General features: G+C 52.0%; 10 protein-coding genes and 1 non-coding gene across 11 annotated transcripts; 5 read left to right on the forward strand and 6 right to left on the reverse strand.

The window, feature by feature from the left end:
• Window positions 1-26: 26 nt before the first annotated feature.
• Window positions 27-1,897, reverse strand: BDV17DRAFT_264495 (aldo/keto reductase). Its single transcript, XM_073758025.1, has 3 exons — window positions 1,294-1,897; window positions 957-1,240; window positions 27-898 (listed from the first exon to the last, which is right to left on the reverse strand). Exons 1-3 carry the CDS (start codon window positions 1,348-1,350, stop codon window positions 352-354), a joined length of 888 nt encoding a protein of 295 aa, XP_073615068.1. The 5' UTR covers window positions 1,351-1,897; the 3' UTR covers window positions 27-351.
• Window positions 1,889-4,424, forward strand: BDV17DRAFT_264497 (YdiU domain protein). The gene is made up of 6 exons (XM_073758026.1): window positions 1,889-2,444; window positions 2,506-2,515; window positions 2,565-2,595; window positions 2,651-2,801; window positions 2,851-3,956; window positions 4,029-4,424. Exons 1-6 carry the CDS (start codon window positions 2,027-2,029, stop codon window positions 4,227-4,229), a joined length of 1,917 nt encoding a protein of 638 aa, XP_073615069.1. The 5' UTR covers window positions 1,889-2,026; the 3' UTR covers window positions 4,230-4,424.
• Window positions 4,411-5,640, forward strand: BDV17DRAFT_264501 (uncharacterized protein). Its single transcript, XM_073758027.1, has one exon. It carries the CDS (start codon window positions 5,069-5,071, stop codon window positions 5,387-5,389), a length of 321 nt encoding a protein of 106 aa, XP_073615070.1. The 5' UTR covers window positions 4,411-5,068; the 3' UTR covers window positions 5,390-5,640.
• On the reverse strand, window positions 5,329-6,674 carry BDV17DRAFT_98521 (uncharacterized protein). Its single transcript, XM_073765448.1, has 5 exons — window positions 6,020-6,674; window positions 5,722-5,741; window positions 5,618-5,652; window positions 5,452-5,563; window positions 5,329-5,385 (listed from the first exon to the last, which is right to left on the reverse strand). The coding sequence occupies exons 1-4, from the start codon at window positions 6,334-6,336 to the stop codon at window positions 5,489-5,491; spliced, it is 447 nt and encodes a 148-aa protein (XP_073615071.1). The 5' UTR covers window positions 6,337-6,674; the 3' UTR covers window positions 5,329-5,385; window positions 5,452-5,488.
• On the reverse strand, window positions 6,675-8,790 carry BDV17DRAFT_98501 (WD domain protein). Its single transcript, XM_073765447.1, has 2 exons — window positions 8,593-8,790; window positions 6,675-8,537 (listed from the first exon to the last, which is right to left on the reverse strand). Exons 1-2 carry the CDS (start codon window positions 8,757-8,759, stop codon window positions 7,013-7,015), a joined length of 1,692 nt encoding a protein of 563 aa, XP_073615072.1. The 5' UTR covers window positions 8,760-8,790; the 3' UTR covers window positions 6,675-7,012.
• Window positions 8,791-9,181: 391 nt separating this feature from the next.
• On the forward strand, window positions 9,182-11,320 carry BDV17DRAFT_264505 (SAE2 C-terminal domain-containing protein). Its single transcript, XM_073758028.1, has one exon. The coding sequence runs from the start codon at window positions 9,263-9,265 to the stop codon at window positions 11,150-11,152; it is 1,890 nt and encodes a 629-aa protein (XP_073615073.1). The 5' UTR covers window positions 9,182-9,262; the 3' UTR covers window positions 11,153-11,320.
• An 87-nt stretch (window positions 11,321-11,407) lies between these two features.
• Window positions 11,408-13,232, forward strand: BDV17DRAFT_264510 (peroxisomal membrane protein PEX16). Its single transcript, XM_073758029.1, has 4 exons — window positions 11,408-11,713; window positions 11,765-11,800; window positions 11,859-12,693; window positions 12,745-13,232. The coding sequence occupies exons 1-4, from the start codon at window positions 11,560-11,562 to the stop codon at window positions 12,866-12,868; spliced, it is 1,149 nt and encodes a 382-aa protein (XP_073615074.1). The 5' UTR covers window positions 11,408-11,559; the 3' UTR covers window positions 12,869-13,232.
• Window positions 12,951-14,297, reverse strand: BDV17DRAFT_98582 (ribonuclease H2 catalytic subunit RNH201). Its single transcript, XM_073765449.1, has one exon. It carries the CDS (start codon window positions 14,047-14,049, stop codon window positions 13,033-13,035), a length of 1,017 nt encoding a protein of 338 aa, XP_073615075.1. The 5' UTR covers window positions 14,050-14,297; the 3' UTR covers window positions 12,951-13,032.
• A 67-nt stretch (window positions 14,298-14,364) lies between these two features.
• On the reverse strand, window positions 14,365-14,436 carry BDV17DRAFT_t86. Its single transcript has one exon. It is a non-coding gene; the product is annotated as a tRNA-Cys (tRNA).
• Window positions 14,437-15,126: 690 nt separating this feature from the next.
• BDV17DRAFT_98611 (Cupin domain protein) lies at window positions 15,127-17,582 on the forward strand. The gene is made up of 5 exons (XM_073765450.1): window positions 15,127-15,338; window positions 15,409-15,560; window positions 15,609-16,769; window positions 16,819-17,067; window positions 17,114-17,582. Exons 1-5 carry the CDS (start codon window positions 15,274-15,276, stop codon window positions 17,410-17,412), a joined length of 1,926 nt encoding a protein of 641 aa, XP_073615076.1. The 5' UTR covers window positions 15,127-15,273; the 3' UTR covers window positions 17,413-17,582.
• A 170-nt stretch (window positions 17,583-17,752) lies between these two features.
• On the reverse strand, window positions 17,753-18,776 carry BDV17DRAFT_282063 (TBCB family protein; the record flags this gene model as incomplete). Its single annotated transcript, XM_073760139.1, has 3 exons — window positions 17,753-18,081; window positions 18,187-18,406; window positions 18,504-18,776. The coding sequence occupies 3 exons, from the start codon at window positions 18,774-18,776 to the stop codon at window positions 17,753-17,755; spliced, it is 822 nt and encodes a 273-aa protein (XP_073615077.1).
• Between the last annotated feature and the right edge of the window lie 213 nt (window positions 18,777-18,989).

Below are 18,989 nucleotides of genomic sequence, written 5' to 3' on the forward strand. Positions count from 1 at the left end.
TCGACCCCGAGTAGCTGTTTCCCACTGCCAATGGTTGCTCCTCGTACTACCCTATGTTTCGCTTCTCTTCTCACTTCCAGTCCTAGAGGCTGTTGCTCCTGGGAAGTAGACTACGTGTCGAAACGCTTGAAGCACGCCTTTCCTCTTCGTCATATGTGTATCCCAACCTTTTGCCGCATACTGAGAACTGATGTGAACTATATGAGCAATTGCCTGGTTCTTATTCGGACATGGACATCGACTCAATGTCGTACAAGCAGCATATGGAGTCCCTGGCTGCGGCACCATGATTGCTATGGATTCATTGATTCTGAAGTAAGGACTGTGGCAGGGTCGTACACATCTTCTGTCCTATGACCGATCATCGACCGCAAACTTCTCCTTCCAGAACGCTCTATAATGCTTCTGGTCACCCAATTTGGAAACCTCATCAACCTCTTCTGGCGTCAGCTGGAACTTAAAGACGTCCAGGTACGCGCTAAGCCGCGACTCTTTCCCGCTAGTTGTGATGGACACAGTGCCGCGGTCAAGCGACCATCCCAAGAGGATTTCTCCCTCGGTAACGCCATACTTGTCCGCCAGCTTCAGCAGGAGCGGATCGAGCGGGCCTCCTTTGGCCCGGGTTGCCGGTGTGAGCGGTCCATAACTGGCTACTTTGATTCCCTGTTTTTGGTGGTACGGGACAAGGGAGCCATGCTGCAGATAAGGATGATACTCAATCTGGTTGATTGCTGGCGGGATCTTGGCGGATTGCGAGATCGTTTCCAGATGGCTCTCTAGGAAGTTGGATACTCCAATTGCCCGAGCCTTGCCTGACTCCTTCAACTTTTCCATGGCCGCCCAAGCATCCTGAAGCTCAGTGGGAGATTTGGCGAAGAACGGCTGATGGATCAGGTAACTAGGTGCAGCGGTTAGCACTCTGTTCATGGATCCGCCAACGAAGGAAGGATTTATACAGGTCCACGTAGCTCAGTTGAAGTTTCTCTAGGCTCGCCTCGAATGCCTTGGGGATATCCGCAATGTTCTGGTTCACCTTGGTGGTCACGAACAGCTTCTCTCTGGGGACGCCGCTCTCCTTAATGGCAACACCTAATTCTAGCTCTGTGCCGTAAACTTCGGCACCATCCAAGTGATGATATCCTAACTTGATGGCAGTTTTGATTGACTCGACCAAGTCGCGATTAAGGATGCTAGTATCGCCCGAACGCTTGTACCAAGCGGTGCCAGTTCCATACCCCAGCTGAGTTGCACTAATCAGCGTATACTCAAAAGATGGGGTTAGAGGCCTCTTACCACAGGGATCGAAGTCCCGTCTCTCAACTGGGTGGAGGGAATTGGGGAGGAAGCCATAGTTGCCCGAGTCGGATTGCGCAGGGATCTGCTAGGATTCTAGGACCAATGTGGACTCGTGGAGATACCCCGGCCTTAAGTGAATGAAGACGAGGCATGGGTCCGGGTCGGATCACGGAGAAGTGTACGAGAATGAGCTCAACTGCTGTGGAGAGCGGGCGCCATCCCGCCCAAGCTTAGACATTTCGCTTGATCTCGAGATGACTATCTGCTACTGGTTGCCAATCGCCAGTCTTGCAAGGGTCGGCGACATCGATTGCGTCTTCACCATTACTAATATAGCAGAGTCCGGCCAAGGATCGCTCTCATATCGCGGCTGTCGGCGACTCGGCACATGTGGTCGAACAGAGGAGTGTTGGAGAGTGCGGGGCATGTTCTGAGCCCCCAATGGATCCAGTCATCTCTGTCTAGTTTACGTTATGAACTACAGAGCTTGACCTGGAGCAACTGAGACCAAGACTTTATGTTCGTCATAGTGGTATACTCTGTAGAGTAATGTGAACGTTGAAGTATCTGACCCGCGTATGATGTCACGCTTCTCCTCTCAGCGGCGACGGCATCTCGACTCGACTCATTAGTAACGATCTTGATCTGTAAGCAGTTTCTGCGACTATACAAGTGTCTATCGCCGGCTTGCACTCCCTCGGCTACATTCTCCTCATCAACGCGCGAGTATATGTCTTTTCGCGCCGCATTATCGCATACACAAGTCCGGAGCCGTCTTAGAAGAATGGCTTCGCAATTCTCTAACACAAACACAGGCACCGGCGTCTCATTAGCAGAGCTCCCAAAATCAAATGTCTTCACATCAAAGCTTCCGCCAGACCCGGGCTTTCTGACTCCCGAGGCTTCTCACCAGGCGCAGAGGGAGCGCCTTTATCCGCGAATGGTAAAGGGAGCATTCTACACATTCGTTCGTCCCGAAACAGCCGAGGATCCAGAGCTTCTGGGGGTCAGCCCCAGGGCGATGCAGGACCTTGGGCTTAAATCTGGTGAAAAGGACACGGACCAATTCAAGGCCGTGGTCTCTGGTAACAAATTCTTTTGGGACGAGAAATATGGAGGCGTATATCCTTGGGCGCAATGCTACGGAGGTATGTAGCTAAGGCGTCAACTTGACCTTTGTTGAGTGCTATGATTGCTAACCCACACCAGGATGGCAATTGTACGTCGCCTAGGAGTATTTACAAATGCGCGATATTGACAAGATACAGCGGTGCGTGGGCTGGCCAGCTCGGAGACGGTGTAAGTTCTGGCATACATTCACAAGGGTGGAACCACTAGGGCTAAATCATTGCAGCGTGCGATCAGCCTCTTCGAGAGCACCAATCCAAAAACGAATGTCCGATACGAAGTCCAGCTCAAGGGAGCTGGAAGGACACCGTACTCACGCTTCGCAGATGGGAAAGCTGTGCTACGATCTAGTATTCGTGAATACGTTGTGTCGGAAGGTATGGCTGCAGGTGACTTCAGATGTTCTATTATTGATCTGCATACTAGCCCTCAATGCGCTCGGTATCCCCACCACTCGAGCTCTGTCTCTCTCTCTTTTGCCCAAGGCAAGAGTCCTGCGTGAACGCATCGAGCCGGGTGCTATAGTTTGTCGTTTCGCCGAATCATGGATCAGATTCGGGACATTCGACCTTCCACACTCCCGCGGTGACCGAGACATGATCCGAAAACTGGCAACCTATGTGGCCGAAGACGTCTTCCAAGGATGGGAGTCCTTACCAGGCGCAGTATCGCTAGGCAAGGATCAACCGGCTGACTCCGTGGAAAATCCATCCCGGGAACTCCCATGGGACAAGATCCAGGAGCACCAGGACGTAGAAGAAAACCGATTCGCCAGGCTCTATCGCGAGGTCGCGCGGCGCAATGCCAAAACCGTAGCGGCATGGCAAGCATACGGCTTCATGAACGGCGTTCTCAACACCGACAATACATCCATATACGGGCTATCTCTCGACTACGGCCCGTTCGCATTCATGGATAATTTCGACCCCCAGTACACGCCAAACCACGACGACCACATGCTTCGATACTCCTACAAGAACCAGCCCTCCGTCATCTGGTGGAACCTCGTTCGACTAGGCGAATGCCTCGGCGAACTCATCGGCGCGGGCTCGCACGTCGACGACGAGACCTTCGTTAACCAAGGCGTCAACGAAGATGCAGCACCCGCGCTCATCAAGCGAGCAGAAACAATCATCGAGCGCACAGGCGATGAATACAGGACTGTTTTCCTGAATCAGTACAAGCGCCTAATGACCAAGCGACTCGGCCTCAAGACGCAAAAGGAATCCGATTTCCAAGAACTATACTCAGACCTCCTAGACACCCTCGAAGCACTAGAGCTAGACTTCAACCATTTCTTCCGACGCCTCTCGGGCGTGAGTCTGTCTGATCTTGAAACAGAAGCAGGTAGGAAGGACGTCGCACCTCGATTCTTCCATACCGAGGGCTTCGGCGGAATCGGATACACCGAGGACTCGGCGAGAGAGCGCATCGCGAAGTGGCTTGACAAGTGGCACCAGCGTGTTCTAGAGGACTGGAGCGCTGATTCTGATGCCGAGAGACAGCAGGCTATGAAAGCGGTTAATCCGAACGTATGTTGCCGTTCCGTTTCCCTTTTTCCTATTGTACTCTTTCTTCACGAGACTGACAATGCCGGCTCATAGTTCGTCCCCCGGGGCTGGATCCTCGACGAGATCATCGAGCGCGTGGAGCGTCGCGGGGAGCGGGATGTCCTCAACCGCGTGGTGAACATGGCGCTTAACCCGTTCAACGAGGAATGGGGTGTGAACAAGGAAGAGGAGGAGCGGTTCTGTGGAGACGTGCCGAAGTTTCAGAGGGCTATGATGTGTAGCTGTAGTTCATGAGCGTATATATCTTGTTGGATAGAATGTGTATATATCAAAAATCGGGCCCGGTCCAGCTGGGACTGTATAGTAACTGGTGTTTGCGACTGACGAAATGAGAGCTGCGCGGCTTGCATCGCTTGCCTTGATACATTGAATCGAGCACCCGTTTCTGAATCTTATTTGGTGGCCAGGTAAAAGAAGCCAATGAGCGAAGAGTGTGAGAAGTATGGTAAGTATTATATTTTGTTCTTCTTCAAAAGCTAAACATCGCGCACAAATCCACCCTGCTTCTTTTTTACCCCCCATTCTCTTTTTTCCATGCAATATTTTTGTTCCCTAAGTCTTTCGCAATACACAAGAGCATCCATCCCATCAATCCATCATCCGCAGCCGAGAGACCATCTCCGCAGTCTTGGAAATCGATTGATCTTGCCTCCGGTGGCTTGAGAAGTTTCAGCCAGACAAGAAAGTCGTAAAGGTATGACTCAATAGTACAGGGATATCTTTTGATTTAGATACCTTGGTAAACCGAGGGGGTTTAAGTCATTTCAGAACCAGGTCCAGGAAGCCAAGGAGTATGACTTGGCCGACAGGGTTCGAGCAAACGGAAAGCAAATCGTCACGAAGAGGACGGGCCGAATAAATATCCCTGTGCCCTGGTTCAATGCACAACATGGAGGCGTAAACAAGATAGATAAATGTCAACTAGTTGTTGGGGCAGGCACTCTGGATGTGGCCAGGCTGCTTGCAGTTGTAGCAAACCCGCTCACCCTTGGCCTCTGTGGGGCAGTCGCGAGAAACGTGGCCAACCTCTCCGCCTAGATTACTTTTTGTAAGCATACGAAGCAATAAGAGTCATGGGGTCCGTGAAGGTGCAGCTTACAGTTGTAGCACTTCTGACCGTGGGTGCAGTCACGGGCCATGTGGCCGAAACCACCGCAGGAGTAGCAAGTCTGCTGACGGCCACCGTAGCCGCCGCCACCGAAGCCACCGCCGTAGCTGCCACCTTGAGGGCAGTTCCTAGCGATGTGACCAACCCGACCACACTTGTAGCACTCCTGGCCGCCAACGGGGCGCTCGTTCTCACCGGCTTGAGGGCATTCGCGGGAGATGTGGCCGACACCGCCGCAGCGGTAGCAGGACTTCTCCTTGGGGGCAACGGTACATTCACGACCTAGAGCGACGCAATTGGTTAACCTCTGACAGAACAATTGCAGAGAATTGTATCGGCTGTACTTACTGACGTGTCCTTGTCCTATGAGGTTGAAAAAACAGGGTTAGACGAGATCAATTGAAGCGATGTCTATTCGCTGTAAGAATGGGGCAATTGGTGCATACCACCGCAGTTGTAGCTATAGGCAAAATATTAGCAGATGAACCCGGTAAGGGAAAGAGGACGAACGAACCAGGTAGGGGTTCCCTTTTTGGGGCAGTCGCGGGCCTAGATGGTTTGCCGGTGTGAGATTCCACGAGGTCAACTAGATTGAAGATCGGTAGATTGAGGATTTACCTGGTGAGTGCCCTCGCCGCCTATTGTTCCATATAATGTTAGCCAGGATCATGTTGTCCAATATGAGTTCCGAGGCAGAACAAGAAGGAACAAGTCCCCGTCTGCAAGGCGCAAGTACGCATGGACACAAAAGTCGAGGCAATTGGCAGAGAAAGATGAACCAGGAAGACGAGAACCCTTCTGGTTTACCTTGCATCCTTCCTCATAGCTTGAATTTCAATTGCCGTGTGGAAAAATTGCGTCGGAACGAATTGATCGCGAATGGCATGTCGCCTAGCAGAATTTTCTTTGAACTCACAGTTGAAGCATCCACGACCTCCGAAGCTCATTTTGGCGATTGGAATAGGAATTTGGAAATAGAGAGTGTGTGTTGAGTTGAGGGTGCGAGAATTTTGGAGGGGCAGAAAATTGCAGCAAGAAAATTATGTAGTGATTTCCAGGGGCGGAAAGAATCTTGGGTCGTGCAGATAAACGGGGAGATAGCGTTGGGTGCGGGGGGCTCTGGCCAACGTCGTCGCCTCGTTCGTCTCTGCAATATCTGCAATTGCTCACTGGACTCTTTGAGCTGGACGATACTCTCGTTTGCTCATCTTCTGAGAAGCATTGACCCCTCATCTACTTAGGTAAGTCTCAGTTCTTTCCTATTCTGGGCCAGAAAGGTCTCCTCGAGGCGTCGCTACTTCCATGGGGAATGCCAAAGCCCACAGCCTGAGACATGGTTTGTCCAACAAAAAGTTCCATGACAAAGGCCCGAATGCAAGAGTAGTCAGTAGAATCAGACGCTCCTACCCCTCGGACTTTCCCAGCAGTAAGGACAGATGGGAACTCCCATTCCTAGGACACCAAGGCGGCGAGAACTTGCTTAGACGTTGGGATTGGCATGCGTATAATAGTTTGCTCGATAATTCACATAGCTTGGGGCATTGATGCCAGCGTATGAATGAGTACTGTTCATCGACTGCCGACTTGCGACAGCACGAGGCGAGCGAATAGCGTCTTCGTGGCCTTCAACGCTTTCTGAGCGGTGCTCCTTGAAAGAGACCAGGCACTCAAAAATAGAATAGAGAGAAAAACAGCTTTGGATCCTTAGTTCGGGGCGTGAGAGCGTAATATCAGCCTTCAAGGTCCTCAGATCGTCCTGTCTACCTTGGTGATCAATTCCGGCGCACCGTGCAGGCGCCTTGCGCAACAAATGTTCGCGATGTGGATTCAAAATGGGTATCAAAAATTCTATATACATCAAAAATTCCTCTAGAATTCTCAGTCATTTCCATCCGAAGATTCAGCACGGTTACCTGAAGTCGTAGAACTCGAGAAGCTGTGACCCATGTTCTTTCTCTCGGAATAAAAGCAACCGTTCATCATCAAATCCGATACATCCTTGCGCTCGAGCCAATTTGTGAGGCAGATTTGTAGATTCGGACTTGGTTCGTTCAAAACCGAGGCGAGGCATTCCGGATAGTCCTGCGGCTTCATGGTTTGGTGGTTGCCATTTGTTCTCAGGCTTGACTTGGATGCTATTGTCACCTTGGAACAGCTTCTGACTGCCAAAGGACGAGATCAAGGACTCGAGCTCCCATATTCTGATTTCGTCGCCGTGTAAGCTCGCAGAAACAGCCTTGCCTCGGTCGCTAACCTGCACTGCAGAAACTGACGATGTATGGCCGAAGAGCCTCTGGCCCCCTTTCACGAACAAATTGCTCGAAGTCGACACAACAAGGTACACTGTTAGCGTGTTGTCTGCGTGCGACGTTAGGAGATAGGGATGGGAGTATGAAACAGACGTTGGCGGATCCCGATGCAGTATAGCAGGCACTCTCGGGCTTGCACTAGGGGACACCGGTGGCTCGTCGACCCCAGGGGCGGATGCCTGCTCGTTGTTCAACCTAGGTAAGCGATGTGGACGCACGCCATACTGTATATCCACAGTTGTCGCGAGTCTCGATTTGGACTGCTGGCCAGTAGTGTCAAAGTGCAACTCTTGGATACCTATTGACCAGCCGCAGCCGAGGTGAAGAAAGCTGTAGACTATTGAGGCGATAATTTCCGATCCTGTAAGGCGAACTGATAGTGACATCGGCGATAGTATGCTGTCTGCCTTCAAGGATGCAATAAGATTTGCCATGTCCCCCCAGCTGGGATCATCGCCTTTGAGCGGCAACTTATAGAGAGACAACACCATGTGCTTTGAAACAACCAAGAGGTACGGATATGAAGCGGCCATGGCCGTTACAGCCCCTTGAGCGGATCTAGAACGAGAAAAGCGTTTCTCCAGTCGCAGGCTCTTCATATCCATTCTGTACACGCTAAAAACCCCATCGTCAAAGCCTATCACAACTTCAATACTGTTCTTCTCCAAGCCACAAGTCGCGGTCAGTGCAGTTGGAGCGGACAGGGCTTGCAATTCAGAATTTGCGAAAGACAGAGCTGCGATACGGGCATTCGGGCTCTCCACAGACCACACTCGAAGCCCCCCGTGCGAGTCCGCCGTAAACACATAGCCGGCGCAGAGTGTCACAAGCATTGGTGGCTTGGGAGGTTGGGGCAGCTCGACCTGGGTCACTCGGCAAGTGCCTCTGGACCAGTTATGCCTGAGCTGGTATTGTCGCTTCCAGTGTGTCACGCGGTAGTTCCTATCCAAATGGCCATGGTCGAGCCAAGTCGATACCCTTGGGGAATACTCGAACTTCGATTGAGGGAGGAAAAAGCGTCGATTAACGGCTAATCGTCGTGCGCGGGGTCGCACCCATTTTGAGTAATATTGTCGTTTCCAGAGCTCGGAGTCGCCAGCAAGGGCGTAGAATCGATGAGATAATCTGGAGTACAAGGTCAATCCGAGTTTCCGATAGTACCTGTGGAAGATGTTCGCACCTTTGGCAAGTAAGAAGGGCTGGTATCGGTAGAAAAGAGAGAATATGCAGCACGATCTCATTGCTCAAAGCGGATAGATGATCAGTCTGACGTCCAGCTGCGACTGTTCGCCGTCGCTTTGATGGCAGATCATCTGATAAGTATTCATCAACACGCCTTTTCGACATCTTGTAGTGTCCATCACAGTGTAGAGGAAACGAGACTCCAACGTATCGCCATCGCTGAGAGACAGGGGCCCGGGGTGCTTATCGATAAGCCGGGATTTGGTGTAATTTTGGTATACACGGTACGTCACCCGGCCATCTTCACGCGTTCGCTCTTGACACTCGTACAGGCGACTCGGTTGAATATCCGATCAACCGCTATAAGTCGGTGACAAACACTCCAGATGGAGGCCATACAGCGAATGAAACTATCTGTTGCTCAAAGCTTCGAGAATTGCTTCGATACCGCCTATAATGATCTTCGTGTTGAGCTCGCCGGGTATGAAGCACGCGTTAAGAATGCAGAAGAAAGAGCTCAAGCCGCCGAGGAGGCTCGGCAGCGAGCGACCTCCGAGTCGGACGCATTGAGAGAAGAGATCTCGCGATTACGGGAAGAAATACGGCAAGGTGAAGACATATCAAGAGAGTCCGATAATGCCATCGAACGCGAACTTCAGTTGAGCGAGATGTATGAACCACAACGTGTGTTCCACCAGAATTTCTCCAAGATTCATGCTGCAGACTTTCAAAGGATAAGTGACAGATACTTTGAGCTATACGAACAAGCTGGTGTGCTCATACAGGCCTCGAGTGAGCTCAAAAAAAGAGTCAAACGCTACAGAAAGAAAGTGGCATTTCTGCAAGCGCATCCTGAACGTCAAGCGTCTACACCAGCACCAAACCCGAGAGCTGTCGAACCTCAGCGGTTTGAAGATGTGGGAGCGGCGACCCTGACAGCCAATCCATTAAGAGCCCCTGTAGGAGGCCTGGAAACGAACGTGTTGGCTAAGGAGCAAGCCACTCCTACGTCTGAGGATGTTCGACAACAAGATGGCAGCAGCGCTGGAGGTGAAAAGGAGAGCAGAATTGAGAACCAACAGCACGAAGCAGAACCAGAATTGACCTCTACGCTATCGGGCGCATCGACAGGCAACCCAGAGTTGCCGCCTAATACTACTTGGGCTCCATTTGCGCATCCTAGGACTCTGAAACGAAAGCGTGCAATTCCGGAGCAGACACTTCGAACAGGTGCTCCATCCTTTGAAAACTCTGCCAAGGGCTTCCCAGCCCGCCCTAATATGGTCAAAAGCGAGACCTTGTCGTCCAGTCCCCTACAGTCTCATGTTGTGCATCCTGGGCCGGCCGGGACTCAAGATTTGGATGATGTAGGCGACGCCGTTGTTACTCCAACAAAGATAGTTCGCTACAGGGATCATCATCCTTTCCAGGAACCTCCCAGTACCCTTCAAGATGCCGTGAGATTGCCGTCGATCCACCACATGATGCACCACAATGCGACACCTGGGGGGGATCAGTTCACCCCCGATAGCTCAAGAGTCCTTCGTCCTATCGACAGCAACCTGCGGGTTCCAGGTGGCACCAATCAGGTACCGAACAAAGGACGGGCCAGGAACCTCGGGAGTATATCAAGAATTTCTTCGATAACCGAGGATGGCGATGAAAACCGGCCCCCAGAGTTCGCCAGGAGGAAAGGTATAGAAACACCACACAGTCACCGGAATGTGCGAAGTCCATCGAGCGGGCATCGACTGTCAGATCTTCTTGAAGGAACATCTCCAGCAAGCCGAACGCTGCATCTCAGGGCAGCCGATAATGCTCACACGCCCACCCAGACCCGCACTTCATACTCGACTGTGAGAGGTTCTTCCTTGGTAAGCCGCGCCGGAACGGATACTACATCCACTGCCGCCCGGACACCATTAAAGGTCTCGCGGGTAGCTCATAGAACAAGCCAACGAAAGGTTACTCCAGCGACGATTCCACATCAAACAAATCGTATGACTCAAATGGAGGTTACGCCTGACGATGAACCCTACCGAGCCCGACCTCTTCAGCGACTCGGTCTTGGGCATTTTAAGATAAACCCAGCCTACAACCACGGGTTAGATTATGCATACGATGAGGTTATTCGGAAGAAAGATGAGCGCAAATGCGTCAGTGGCTGCACGCGCCCTGGCTGCTGCGGTGAGAAGTTTACTGCCATGGCGCGTTTTGGCATTCCAATTGATGCATCTGGCAATAAAATGAGCGACAATGAGATTCTGGAAGAATACCTTGGGGGTGACAAGAGCGCGGTTGATATGCTCAGCCCGAAGAACCGCGAAGACCTCTTAGTCGAAGCAAAGGCAAAGGTCTTTGCTGACCGTTTGGGGAAGCACAGGCATCAACACCACAGGTCGGGCACACCCCCTGGTTTTTGGCGAACGGAAATGCCTGGCACGCAAGAATTGGAAGATGATCACGAAGAGGCGCAAAGGCTAGAAAGGGACAAGGTGAAGGAGCGATACAGGGAAGCTATGCGTCCAGATGGACGGTGGATATTCGCAGACGAGTGACGGCTGACGGTACATAGGGCTACGTCTGTAATGGGCAGCTTCGGCCAAGCTACTTGTACATATTATCTCAAATAGGTTTGATGATCTAGCTCGGAATCGAAGATGTACTAAAAAACGTGTCTATAAATTATGGATGAGCAATCAGTATCAGCAAGCAGTAGTTCGAACTGCGAAAGCATGGATATCTACCTGAAGTTCCGGTTCGGAGATGAGATGCCATTCGCATACCTACCTCGGCATTCATTCCTTGGCATACGCAGACACGTGCTGTCGCTCCAATCCAGGATCCCATCTCTCCTGTCCTTGACAACCCGATCTCAAGTCGCCATCCGGTCGATATTCCATCGCTTCGCTTCACTTGGCTACTCGGTTTTCCGCTTGACTGTGTGCGAGCACTCTGAGTCGGTATGGAAGCCGCTCGGAAGACTAGAAATGCAGTCCCTGCCGCCCTCCTACAGCCCTCCAAGTGGCTGCCAATGTACGAGGATTTTGTGACGAAGAACGCGAGCTCCATAGGGCAGGTTGAGTCTGCCTTAAGGTCTTTGACATACATTATCCCAGGTCAGTTGTTCCGTGTGCTTTCTGAAGTCACTGGCGCTCATCTATCAACAGGACGCTATCGCGACTCAGAGATACCTTCGGAATGTGGTATGTTGGTTCCTTTCCGAATTTCACGATGCGCATCTAATAAAACATCTGGATCCAGTACATTCAGTAGTACAGTTGCTATCGCTATACCACGATTCTTTGATCTCGAGGGTCATTTCTAATTTACCACTAACCGTCCGTCGGCCGACACCCACCCCTCACACCCGATACACCAAATATTGGTCATCACAGTCTTCGTTATATCAGAAGGTCGCGCTCACCCTCCAGACCGTCCAATACACGGAGCTGTTATGGGAGATGATCGCGCGACGGCGCGGCGAAAAGGTCCGCTGGCGCGTTGTGGTCTTTATTGAGCTTGTGAAGGCTATATGCCGTCTTTTCCTGTTGCGTCTCACAAACTCGCGCCCGCTAGTCAACCCCCCGCTACCTGAGCGCGAGGTAGATCCCAGATCATTGGAAGAAGAAGAGGGCGATTGGAATGGAATGGAGTCGCCTGTCAGTGAACGATCTAACGATCTGAACTGGACCATGCCTCGTACGGGGCTTTCGCTTCCTTCGCTACCCGATGTCAACGACGTTTCGAATTACCTCATCTCCAAGGTCCTGACTGCGGACGACATCAAACCTCCGACAGCGCTTCTACACAGGGTCACTGGTCAGGGGCAACTAGCGGAAATTCTATATATTCTGCGGCCCGTTGTTTATGCACTCGCGCTGCAGAAATGGAGCGGCAACAAACGAAGCTGGAGACCGTGGCTGATCGGCTTCGGTATGGAATACGGTTGCCGCCAGTTAGCCAAAGCCGACTTCCGCGAGAGGGTTGCTGGCGGCCTTCGTGGACTAACCGGTCTGGAGCGCGAGGAGCTGAAGAAGAGGGGTTGGTCTATGGGTTGGTGGCTGATGCGAGGGGCTTTCTATAAAAACATAACCAAGTGCGTTCTGACATCCTGGATAGGAGATAAACACGATGCTAACTTCATTAGGTCTACATTGAAGGGATTGACGGGCAAGATGAAGGGCAAGCCGCTTCTTGACCTGGTGGGCAGCATTATTGAGGACTACGAATATCTATGGGACAACTACTACTTCTCAACCGCGACGCTCTAACGTTTCTTCTTGAGTGAACTTATTGGATGGCCATCCCCGTTTACACGTCTTAATATACACAGATACCCGGCCAATCTATTGACTTTCTTCTATTACATCTCCCTTGTGACATATACTCTCGAGACTTGGGTATCATAGCACTATTCATGTACTTAACTAGATGCTCATAAGACCTCTGTGGTTTTCTTTCCGAACCATTCTCGGACTTCCTGATCCGGGCCCTTGGACGTACCACCAAAGGCCAGCAAGAAATCCATGAGCTGCGTGTTATCCTCGTCCACTGGCCAGTCAACCTTCACCCCTCCCTTGAGCTCGATCATCTCTTTAGCTGTGCCCCAACTAAACCGACACTCATTCCCCCACCCAAACACAGGTTCCATATTATTCCGCAACCATCCCACACACTTCGAATCAGAAGGATACCCACTTCCCCAACCATCCCCCTCCCCTCCATTCTCCTCGAAGACCTCATAGCAGACTTCCAACGCAACATCCCTCGTAACCTTAGCAACCACACTCGCAGCACTCACACAAGGATACAGCGAATCCGCCTTCTTCGCGACCGTAATCCTCAGTGACGGAAACACCATCTCCAGCTTCTTTTGATAACTCGCCGGATTACCCACAGTATCAATATAAACCTCGCGCACATTCATCTTCCGCTCCTCAACAACACCCCTAATTAACTCGATCGTCGCATCCATCGCTTGCGCATTGAGGTTGTACCCCCCCGCCGCAGGCCGCATCATGCCAGATGATATATCCCTAGCGGAGAGGAGTTTCGTCGCCCACCCGCAGGACTCGTAGAGCGATGACCCCTTCGTGCATAATATCCGCATGAGGTTCGCCCTGACGCCCGGTGTCAGGACCTTACTATCATTGAAGTTGTATTCTTTTGTGAGGAGCGAGTGATGGAGTTTTCTGGGGAGGTAGAATGCACTGTAGACCATTGGCCCGAGGACCGGGCCGCGACCGGCTTCATCGACGCCTAGGACGAGGTAATCCGAGTCTTCTGTGTTTGACGGAGGTGCCGGCAGTTTAGGCGGAGCGGGCGAGAAGTGTGCGTAGGACTCGCCAGCGAGGAGGCGGGATTTGTCTATACTTAGAGGAAGGAATTCAGCCGGGTCGATGGCGACGGCTTCTGTGTCGGAGACAAGTGTCATTGGTATGTCTTCTGTCATTTTTGTCCCCAAGATAAATATCGAGTGATCGGTAAGCTGAAGTTGTAGATTGGATCAGACCAATCGATACCAATGGTCGGTGTTCTGGTATGGCGGAGACGCGTTTCACGCGATGCGCGTTCCACTTAAACACCGATTTGGGTGCAGCAATTGTTGAGGTCGACGCAGCGCGAATCACGTCCTCCCACACATATACTTGTTTGGTGAATTCACTGGGGTTGTACAATTGAGATATATGCTTCAACCGAGAAATATCGGGGGGTTGTATTGTACAATTGTATGTCGGAATAAAAAAAAAAAAAGACGAAAAGAAAAAGGACCGGACGCGAATTGAACGCGTGACCTAGCGGACTGCAGCCGCTTGCTCTACCCCTGAGCTACCGATCCTTGTTGTTGAAAAGGTCTTAAAGTTTGCGCTCTATCAGATTAGAGTAATAATTATATCTGAAAGTCTGGTTCACCCTATCTTCAAGCACACTGGCCGTTCTAGAGTTCGAAGGGGTTTTAGAATCACTAACAGTTAGATAGCCCTGGGTAAGCCACAGATACTCTGCTCCGGCAGACCGTTAGCGTAGATAGACGTCGTCTAATTGCAAGAGCGGTCGGTCGACCCCATGTACATAGATAGGCCTGGGGCCGTCGAGTAGGGCACAGTGTCAGCTGTCGATGATCTGCTGTCTCGGTGTTATATTTCATAGACTTCTGGTAGGTGTATTATCCGGTGTTGAGGCATGTCAATTTATGGTTGTCTTGTATATGTACTCCCCCCTGGCCAAATATGTGGAATATATGCACTTTTAACGGACGCATTGAGCTGTGAATATCACATTGACTTACCTGTACAGCCAGAGCCAGCTACACCGTGGGCCTTTTTCTCTTTCACTCACAGCAACATCAAATTCAACACAAAAAGCAGTAAAAGAACAGGCCACAGCAGTAGCAACCTTAGAAGAGGCGAGTGCATACAAACTACCGAGTACGGAACGCGTCCCAAACCATTCAGGACTAGCGCCCTCCGCGTGTCATGAATTCCAACGGGATCTCCCCTCCAGCTGCTTTTCTCCCTCCCGCCCCATTGCCTGCACCACTTCCCTCGCAGCGGTAATCCGCCTAAAATCCCCCCGAGAACAGATGCAGACGTGGTCCGATCCTTACATATAATCAGAATCCAATTCCTGCGACTTCCAGCTGTCGAATCCACATCATCAACGAACAACCGCAAACATGGCACCTCGGGGTCCGGCAAAGGCTCGCGATTACGATTACTCCAATGTCGGCAAATCTGGAAGGTATACACCGCCGGTCAACTGATGTTTCAATCAGCGGAAGTTATCGCGCACAACAACTAACTCTCAGCAGGCGCACAGGTATCACCCTGGCAGAGGGCAAGCGAGATGAACATGGAATGGAGGAAGTCGACGGAATATTTTCATCACCAGAGAAATCGTCAGCGGAAGAAAATGGATTGAATGAGAGCGAGTCGATAGGCTCCGACATGTCCATGGATGAGGGTAGGTACTCAAACTACGCAAAGCGCGCATGAAGGCTGAACCCAACAGGCAACGGTCCCGGTCCTGCCGACTTCCTCAACGGCCGCCGCGGGTCGCGTACACCTCACCTACCCCCTCCTGTCGCGCGATCCCCTACTAAAACTGGCATGACCGGATCCCCGCGCAGAACTCCTGGACTGCGCTCATCCCAGAGCCCACAGCGCGACCGCCCCTCATCGAGTCCCTCCGACGGCAGGAGCGTAAGAAGGGACTCGCGACGAGACGTGTCACCTCTTACCGATCGCTCCATAAACGCAATGCCCTCACTTGGACACTCAAACGCTGCTCGAACCAAGGGAAAGAAGACCGACAAAGCGGCACCGATCAATTTATCCGACAGCGGCGCCAACGGTATTGAAAACGGAGACGAGAACGGAGACTTATTCGACCAAACTGAGCTCGGAGATAGCTTCAATGCTGGCGACGACCAAATGCTGGGTGACGATTCAGTGTTACCGGAGGAAAATAGCGGAGAGGAACCACCTCAGGACACTGCGCCCGAGCCACGCAGGGGGCCAACGCGGGGCCGCAAGCCAACGGGGGGTGCAAGAAATGCCAAAGATACCGCGACAGAAGACGGAACAGAGGAACAAGAATCGACACAAAAACGAAAGCGTGCCGGCAGGCCGCCTAAATCTCAGACCCAGCCCACAGACGACACCGAAGGACAGAGGCCACCGAAGAAGGCCAAGACCTCTGGGCCGAAACGTCGCGTCACAGGCTCATCGGGCGATGCTGAGTTGGACAAGGTGGTCGAAAACTACGTCAACCGGACGGGACCGCTCAAGGGACGGAGCCTCTATATTCTCAAAAAGGAAGCACCTACGGACCCATCCACTACCCACACGCGCTCGGGGCGTGTATCCGTCAGACCATTGGCCTATTGGAAGAACGAGCGGTGTGTATACGGAGACGAAGAAGCGGCCGAAGGGCAGCGATATCCCCTGTCGAAGATCAAAGAAATCATCCGAACGGAGGAGCTGGAGCCGGAGAAGAAGAAGAAGCGGCGGGGAAGGAAATCCAAATCTAAGAAGAGCAAAGACGACGACAGCGATTCCGACGATGACCAGTACCGTGATCCTTACGAAGAGAAAGGCGGTGTCTTGCATGGTTATATTAGGAAATGGGACAATGAAGCTGGAACGGCCATGGACGAAGAGGAAGTGCTAGGTATGTCTTGGTTCCACCCTCAGGGGACCATGTCTGACAGAAAACATAGATATCGCATACGCCCCATCTGGTATCGAAACCCGGGACGTCAAAGGTGCATCTTTCAGATTCGCCAAACTTCTTAGCTCTCCGTTCATCGGTTCAGGCATAGTCGAGCTGCCCCCCGGAGGTGTCAAGAAACCGAAGAACGCCAAGAAGATGCACATGATATTCTATGTTGTCAACGGGCGAGTCCTGGTGGATATATCTGGCGTTCAATTCAGTGCTGGAAAGGGCTGTGTATTTCAAGTTCCGCGAGGTGAGTGCGAAGGACCATTCCAATTCTACCTGTCTGACCCCAGTAGGCAACTACTATAGCTTCGCCAACACCTACACGAAAGACGCCCGGTTGTTCTTCACACAGGGCTGTGTTCCTAGCGCCAGCGATGGCGACGAGGCCCCGGGCTCCGCCTCCAAAACCGACGCCCTCGATGGCGAGACGAACACCCCGCCAGCTCGCCCGAAGGCCACTGCGGCCAAGCCTTCCGCTGCAAAAGCTTCCGCTGCGAAAGCTGCCACCACAAAGGCCGCCACCGCGAAGGCTGCTACGAAGGCCGCTGCCGGCAAGGGCAGACCTAAGGGGAAGCAGAAGGCCGCTGCCTAGAGTCGGGCAGCTGAACTCTACCCGACTTCTCCAGTTTACCACATTTTTGCATAAGTTTAACGTCCCATTCCATTGTTGGCGTAATATCAGACCCCAACCGTCGAGTTCCACTGTGTCTTGGTTTATCACTCTAGCGATACGTTTTCATGTTACCCTGCGGTTTTCTGTTCATTCATTGGCATTTTTAGTTTTGAGGACCTTCCACTTCTGTATCACCGGCGAGGTGCACAAAGCGAAATCGACCCCACCGGGCCTCGCTCGCTAAACGAGTATCGAAATGAATCTAGCATACTTACAATGACTAATACCATTCTTCCCTACTCCGTATAATCGTCTAGATTCAGATCTCCTCCATATCCTCATCCAACAACTCATCCAGCCCCAGCGCCGGAAAATCACCAACCTCCACCTTCTCTGGCTTCACAAACACGCCGGTCTTACTCGGACACTCGAAATAGCGCTTTCCATTGAGGCTCCCGTCGTTCTTCCCTGTTGGCTCGTCAAGCTCAATCCCAACCCAGAGCGGGAGCGGCGTTGAGGCATCCAGGTTTTCGAGATCCACGCCTGTAACGGGGATACTGGGGACCGGACCGACGAAACGGACCGTTCCTCGGCGGACGTGCGGTGGGCTCGAGGGGAGGATGATTGCTCGTTTCGAGACGGATATATCTAGAGACCAAACATCACTATTAGCATCCATAACCATTCTATGCCCCATCACTACTCAAAACCCCCCCTCTCTCTCTAGAATAGCGTCAATCAACCAAAGCTTACCGCGCTTCTTAACCTCCTCCGCATCCCTCCCCGCTGTCTCAACCATGGCTTCAAGCGGCGAATGCGCATTCGGGTCGAACCTCCCCAGCTTCTGATTCTTCTTCCAGGCCAGGACGGAATTCGGTAAACTCTCGTATGTCTCTGTCGGTAGCATGTATTTCTCGACGGAGGAGAGGTCGCTGAAGTTTACGCGTGCGGCTTGCGGGCGGGTGTCGTGGACCTAGACATCCGAGCCATCGTGTCAGTTGGGCATTGAATAGAGATCAAGACAACAGGTATGGAAAGAGATATCCTGGACAGATGGTTTAAGGGCGCACCTCAATCTCAGACCCCCTCATCAACCCCCAATTCCCAATCTGACTATCATCCCCCTCCACCCACGTATCCGGTCGTCCTGGCGTCTTCAGACGGAGCCTTTGACAAGCTGGCGGGATACCAGTCATGGTCTCGAGCTTCGATTTGACCTGCGAGACTGTCCATGTTGGGGTTATGCGGCGCTCGGAGTGGAGGCGGGGTTCGTCGGTTGTTGAAGAGGATGAGGGGGTGGTGATTGCGACGGGGATGTCGGTTGGTGTTGGGGCGAAGGACATTTTGTACCTATTGATGTAATTGAGAGGGATGGTTGGAGCTGGGATGGGTAGCGAGAACTGGATTCTGTTAGTATAGGATAGATGTAGTGGTGCGGGCAGGGATTAATCAGGCTTGAATCGCCGGCTCTCTGTGGCCCAATGGCGGTGTTTGGGCCGGCGAGGTATTGTGGATTCGCAAACTAAAATAGCAGTAGGTACTCACGGTTTGTTGCT

This window comes from Aspergillus undulatus (genome assembly GCF_047715775.1).
Source record: "Aspergillus undulatus strain CBS 261.88 unplaced genomic scaffold BDV17scaffold_27, whole genome shotgun sequence".
In the NCBI taxonomy this organism is placed as follows: domain Eukaryota; kingdom Fungi; phylum Ascomycota; class Eurotiomycetes; order Eurotiales; family Aspergillaceae; genus Aspergillus; species Aspergillus undulatus.

Coding starts and splice junctions, on each gene's coding strand:
- BDV17DRAFT_264495 (XM_073758025.1), bottom strand. CDS start 1,350: ATGGCTTCCTCCCCAATTCCCTCCACCCAGTTGAGAGACGGGACTTCG. Junction 1,241..1,293: donor ACGGGACTTCGATCCCTGTG/GTAAGAGGCCTC, acceptor AGTGCAACTCAG/CTGGGGTATGGAACTGGCAC. Junction 899..956: donor CAACTGAGCTACGTGGACCT/GTATAAATCCTT, acceptor CGCTGCACCTAG/TTACCTGATCCATCAGCCGT.
- BDV17DRAFT_264497 (XM_073758026.1), top strand. CDS start 2,027: ATGTCTTTTCGCGCCGCATTATCGCATACACAAGTCCGGAGCCGTCTT. Junction 2,596..2,650: donor CTGGCCAGCTCGGAGACGGT/GTAAGTTCTGGC, acceptor AAATCATTGCAG/CGTGCGATCAGCCTCTTCGA. Junction 3,957..4,028: donor TGAAAGCGGTTAATCCGAAC/GTATGTTGCCGT, acceptor GCCGGCTCATAG/TTCGTCCCCCGGGGCTGGAT.
- BDV17DRAFT_264501 (XM_073758027.1), top strand. CDS start 5,069: ATGGGGTCCGTGAAGGTGCAGCTTACAGTTGTAGCACTTCTGACCGTG.
- BDV17DRAFT_98521 (XM_073765448.1), bottom strand. CDS start 6,336: ATGAGGGGTCAATGCTTCTCAGAAGATGAGCAAACGAGAGTATCGTCC. Junction 5,742..6,019: donor AGGTCGTGGATGCTTCAACT/GTGAGTTCAAAG, acceptor ATGGAACAATAG/GCGGCGAGGGCACTCACCAG. Junction 5,564..5,617: donor AAAAAGGGAACCCCTACCTG/GTTCGTTCGTCC, acceptor TTTTGCCTATAG/CTACAACTGCGGTGGTATGC.
- BDV17DRAFT_98501 (XM_073765447.1), bottom strand. CDS start 8,759: ATGTCGAAAAGGCGTGTTGATGAATACTTATCAGATGATCTGCCATCA. Junction 8,538..8,592: donor GCCCTTCTTACTTGCCAAAG/GTGCGAACATCT, acceptor CTTGTACTCCAG/ATTATCTCATCGATTCTACG.
- BDV17DRAFT_264505 (XM_073758028.1), top strand. CDS start 9,263: ATGTATGAACCACAACGTGTGTTCCACCAGAATTTCTCCAAGATTCAT.
- BDV17DRAFT_264510 (XM_073758029.1), top strand. CDS start 11,560: ATGGAAGCCGCTCGGAAGACTAGAAATGCAGTCCCTGCCGCCCTCCTA. Junction 11,801..11,858: donor AGAGATACCTTCGGAATGTG/GTATGTTGGTTC, acceptor ATCTGGATCCAG/TACATTCAGTAGTACAGTTG. Junction 12,694..12,744: donor TTCTATAAAAACATAACCAA/GTGCGTTCTGAC, acceptor TAACTTCATTAG/GTCTACATTGAAGGGATTGA.
- BDV17DRAFT_98582 (XM_073765449.1), bottom strand. CDS start 14,049: ATGACAGAAGACATACCAATGACACTTGTCTCCGACACAGAAGCCGTC.
- BDV17DRAFT_98611 (XM_073765450.1), top strand. CDS start 15,274: ATGGCACCTCGGGGTCCGGCAAAGGCTCGCGATTACGATTACTCCAAT. Junction 15,561..15,608: donor CGACATGTCCATGGATGAGG/GTAGGTACTCAA, acceptor TGAACCCAACAG/GCAACGGTCCCGGTCCTGCC. Junction 16,770..16,818: donor GGACGAAGAGGAAGTGCTAG/GTATGTCTTGGT, acceptor CAGAAAACATAG/ATATCGCATACGCCCCATCT.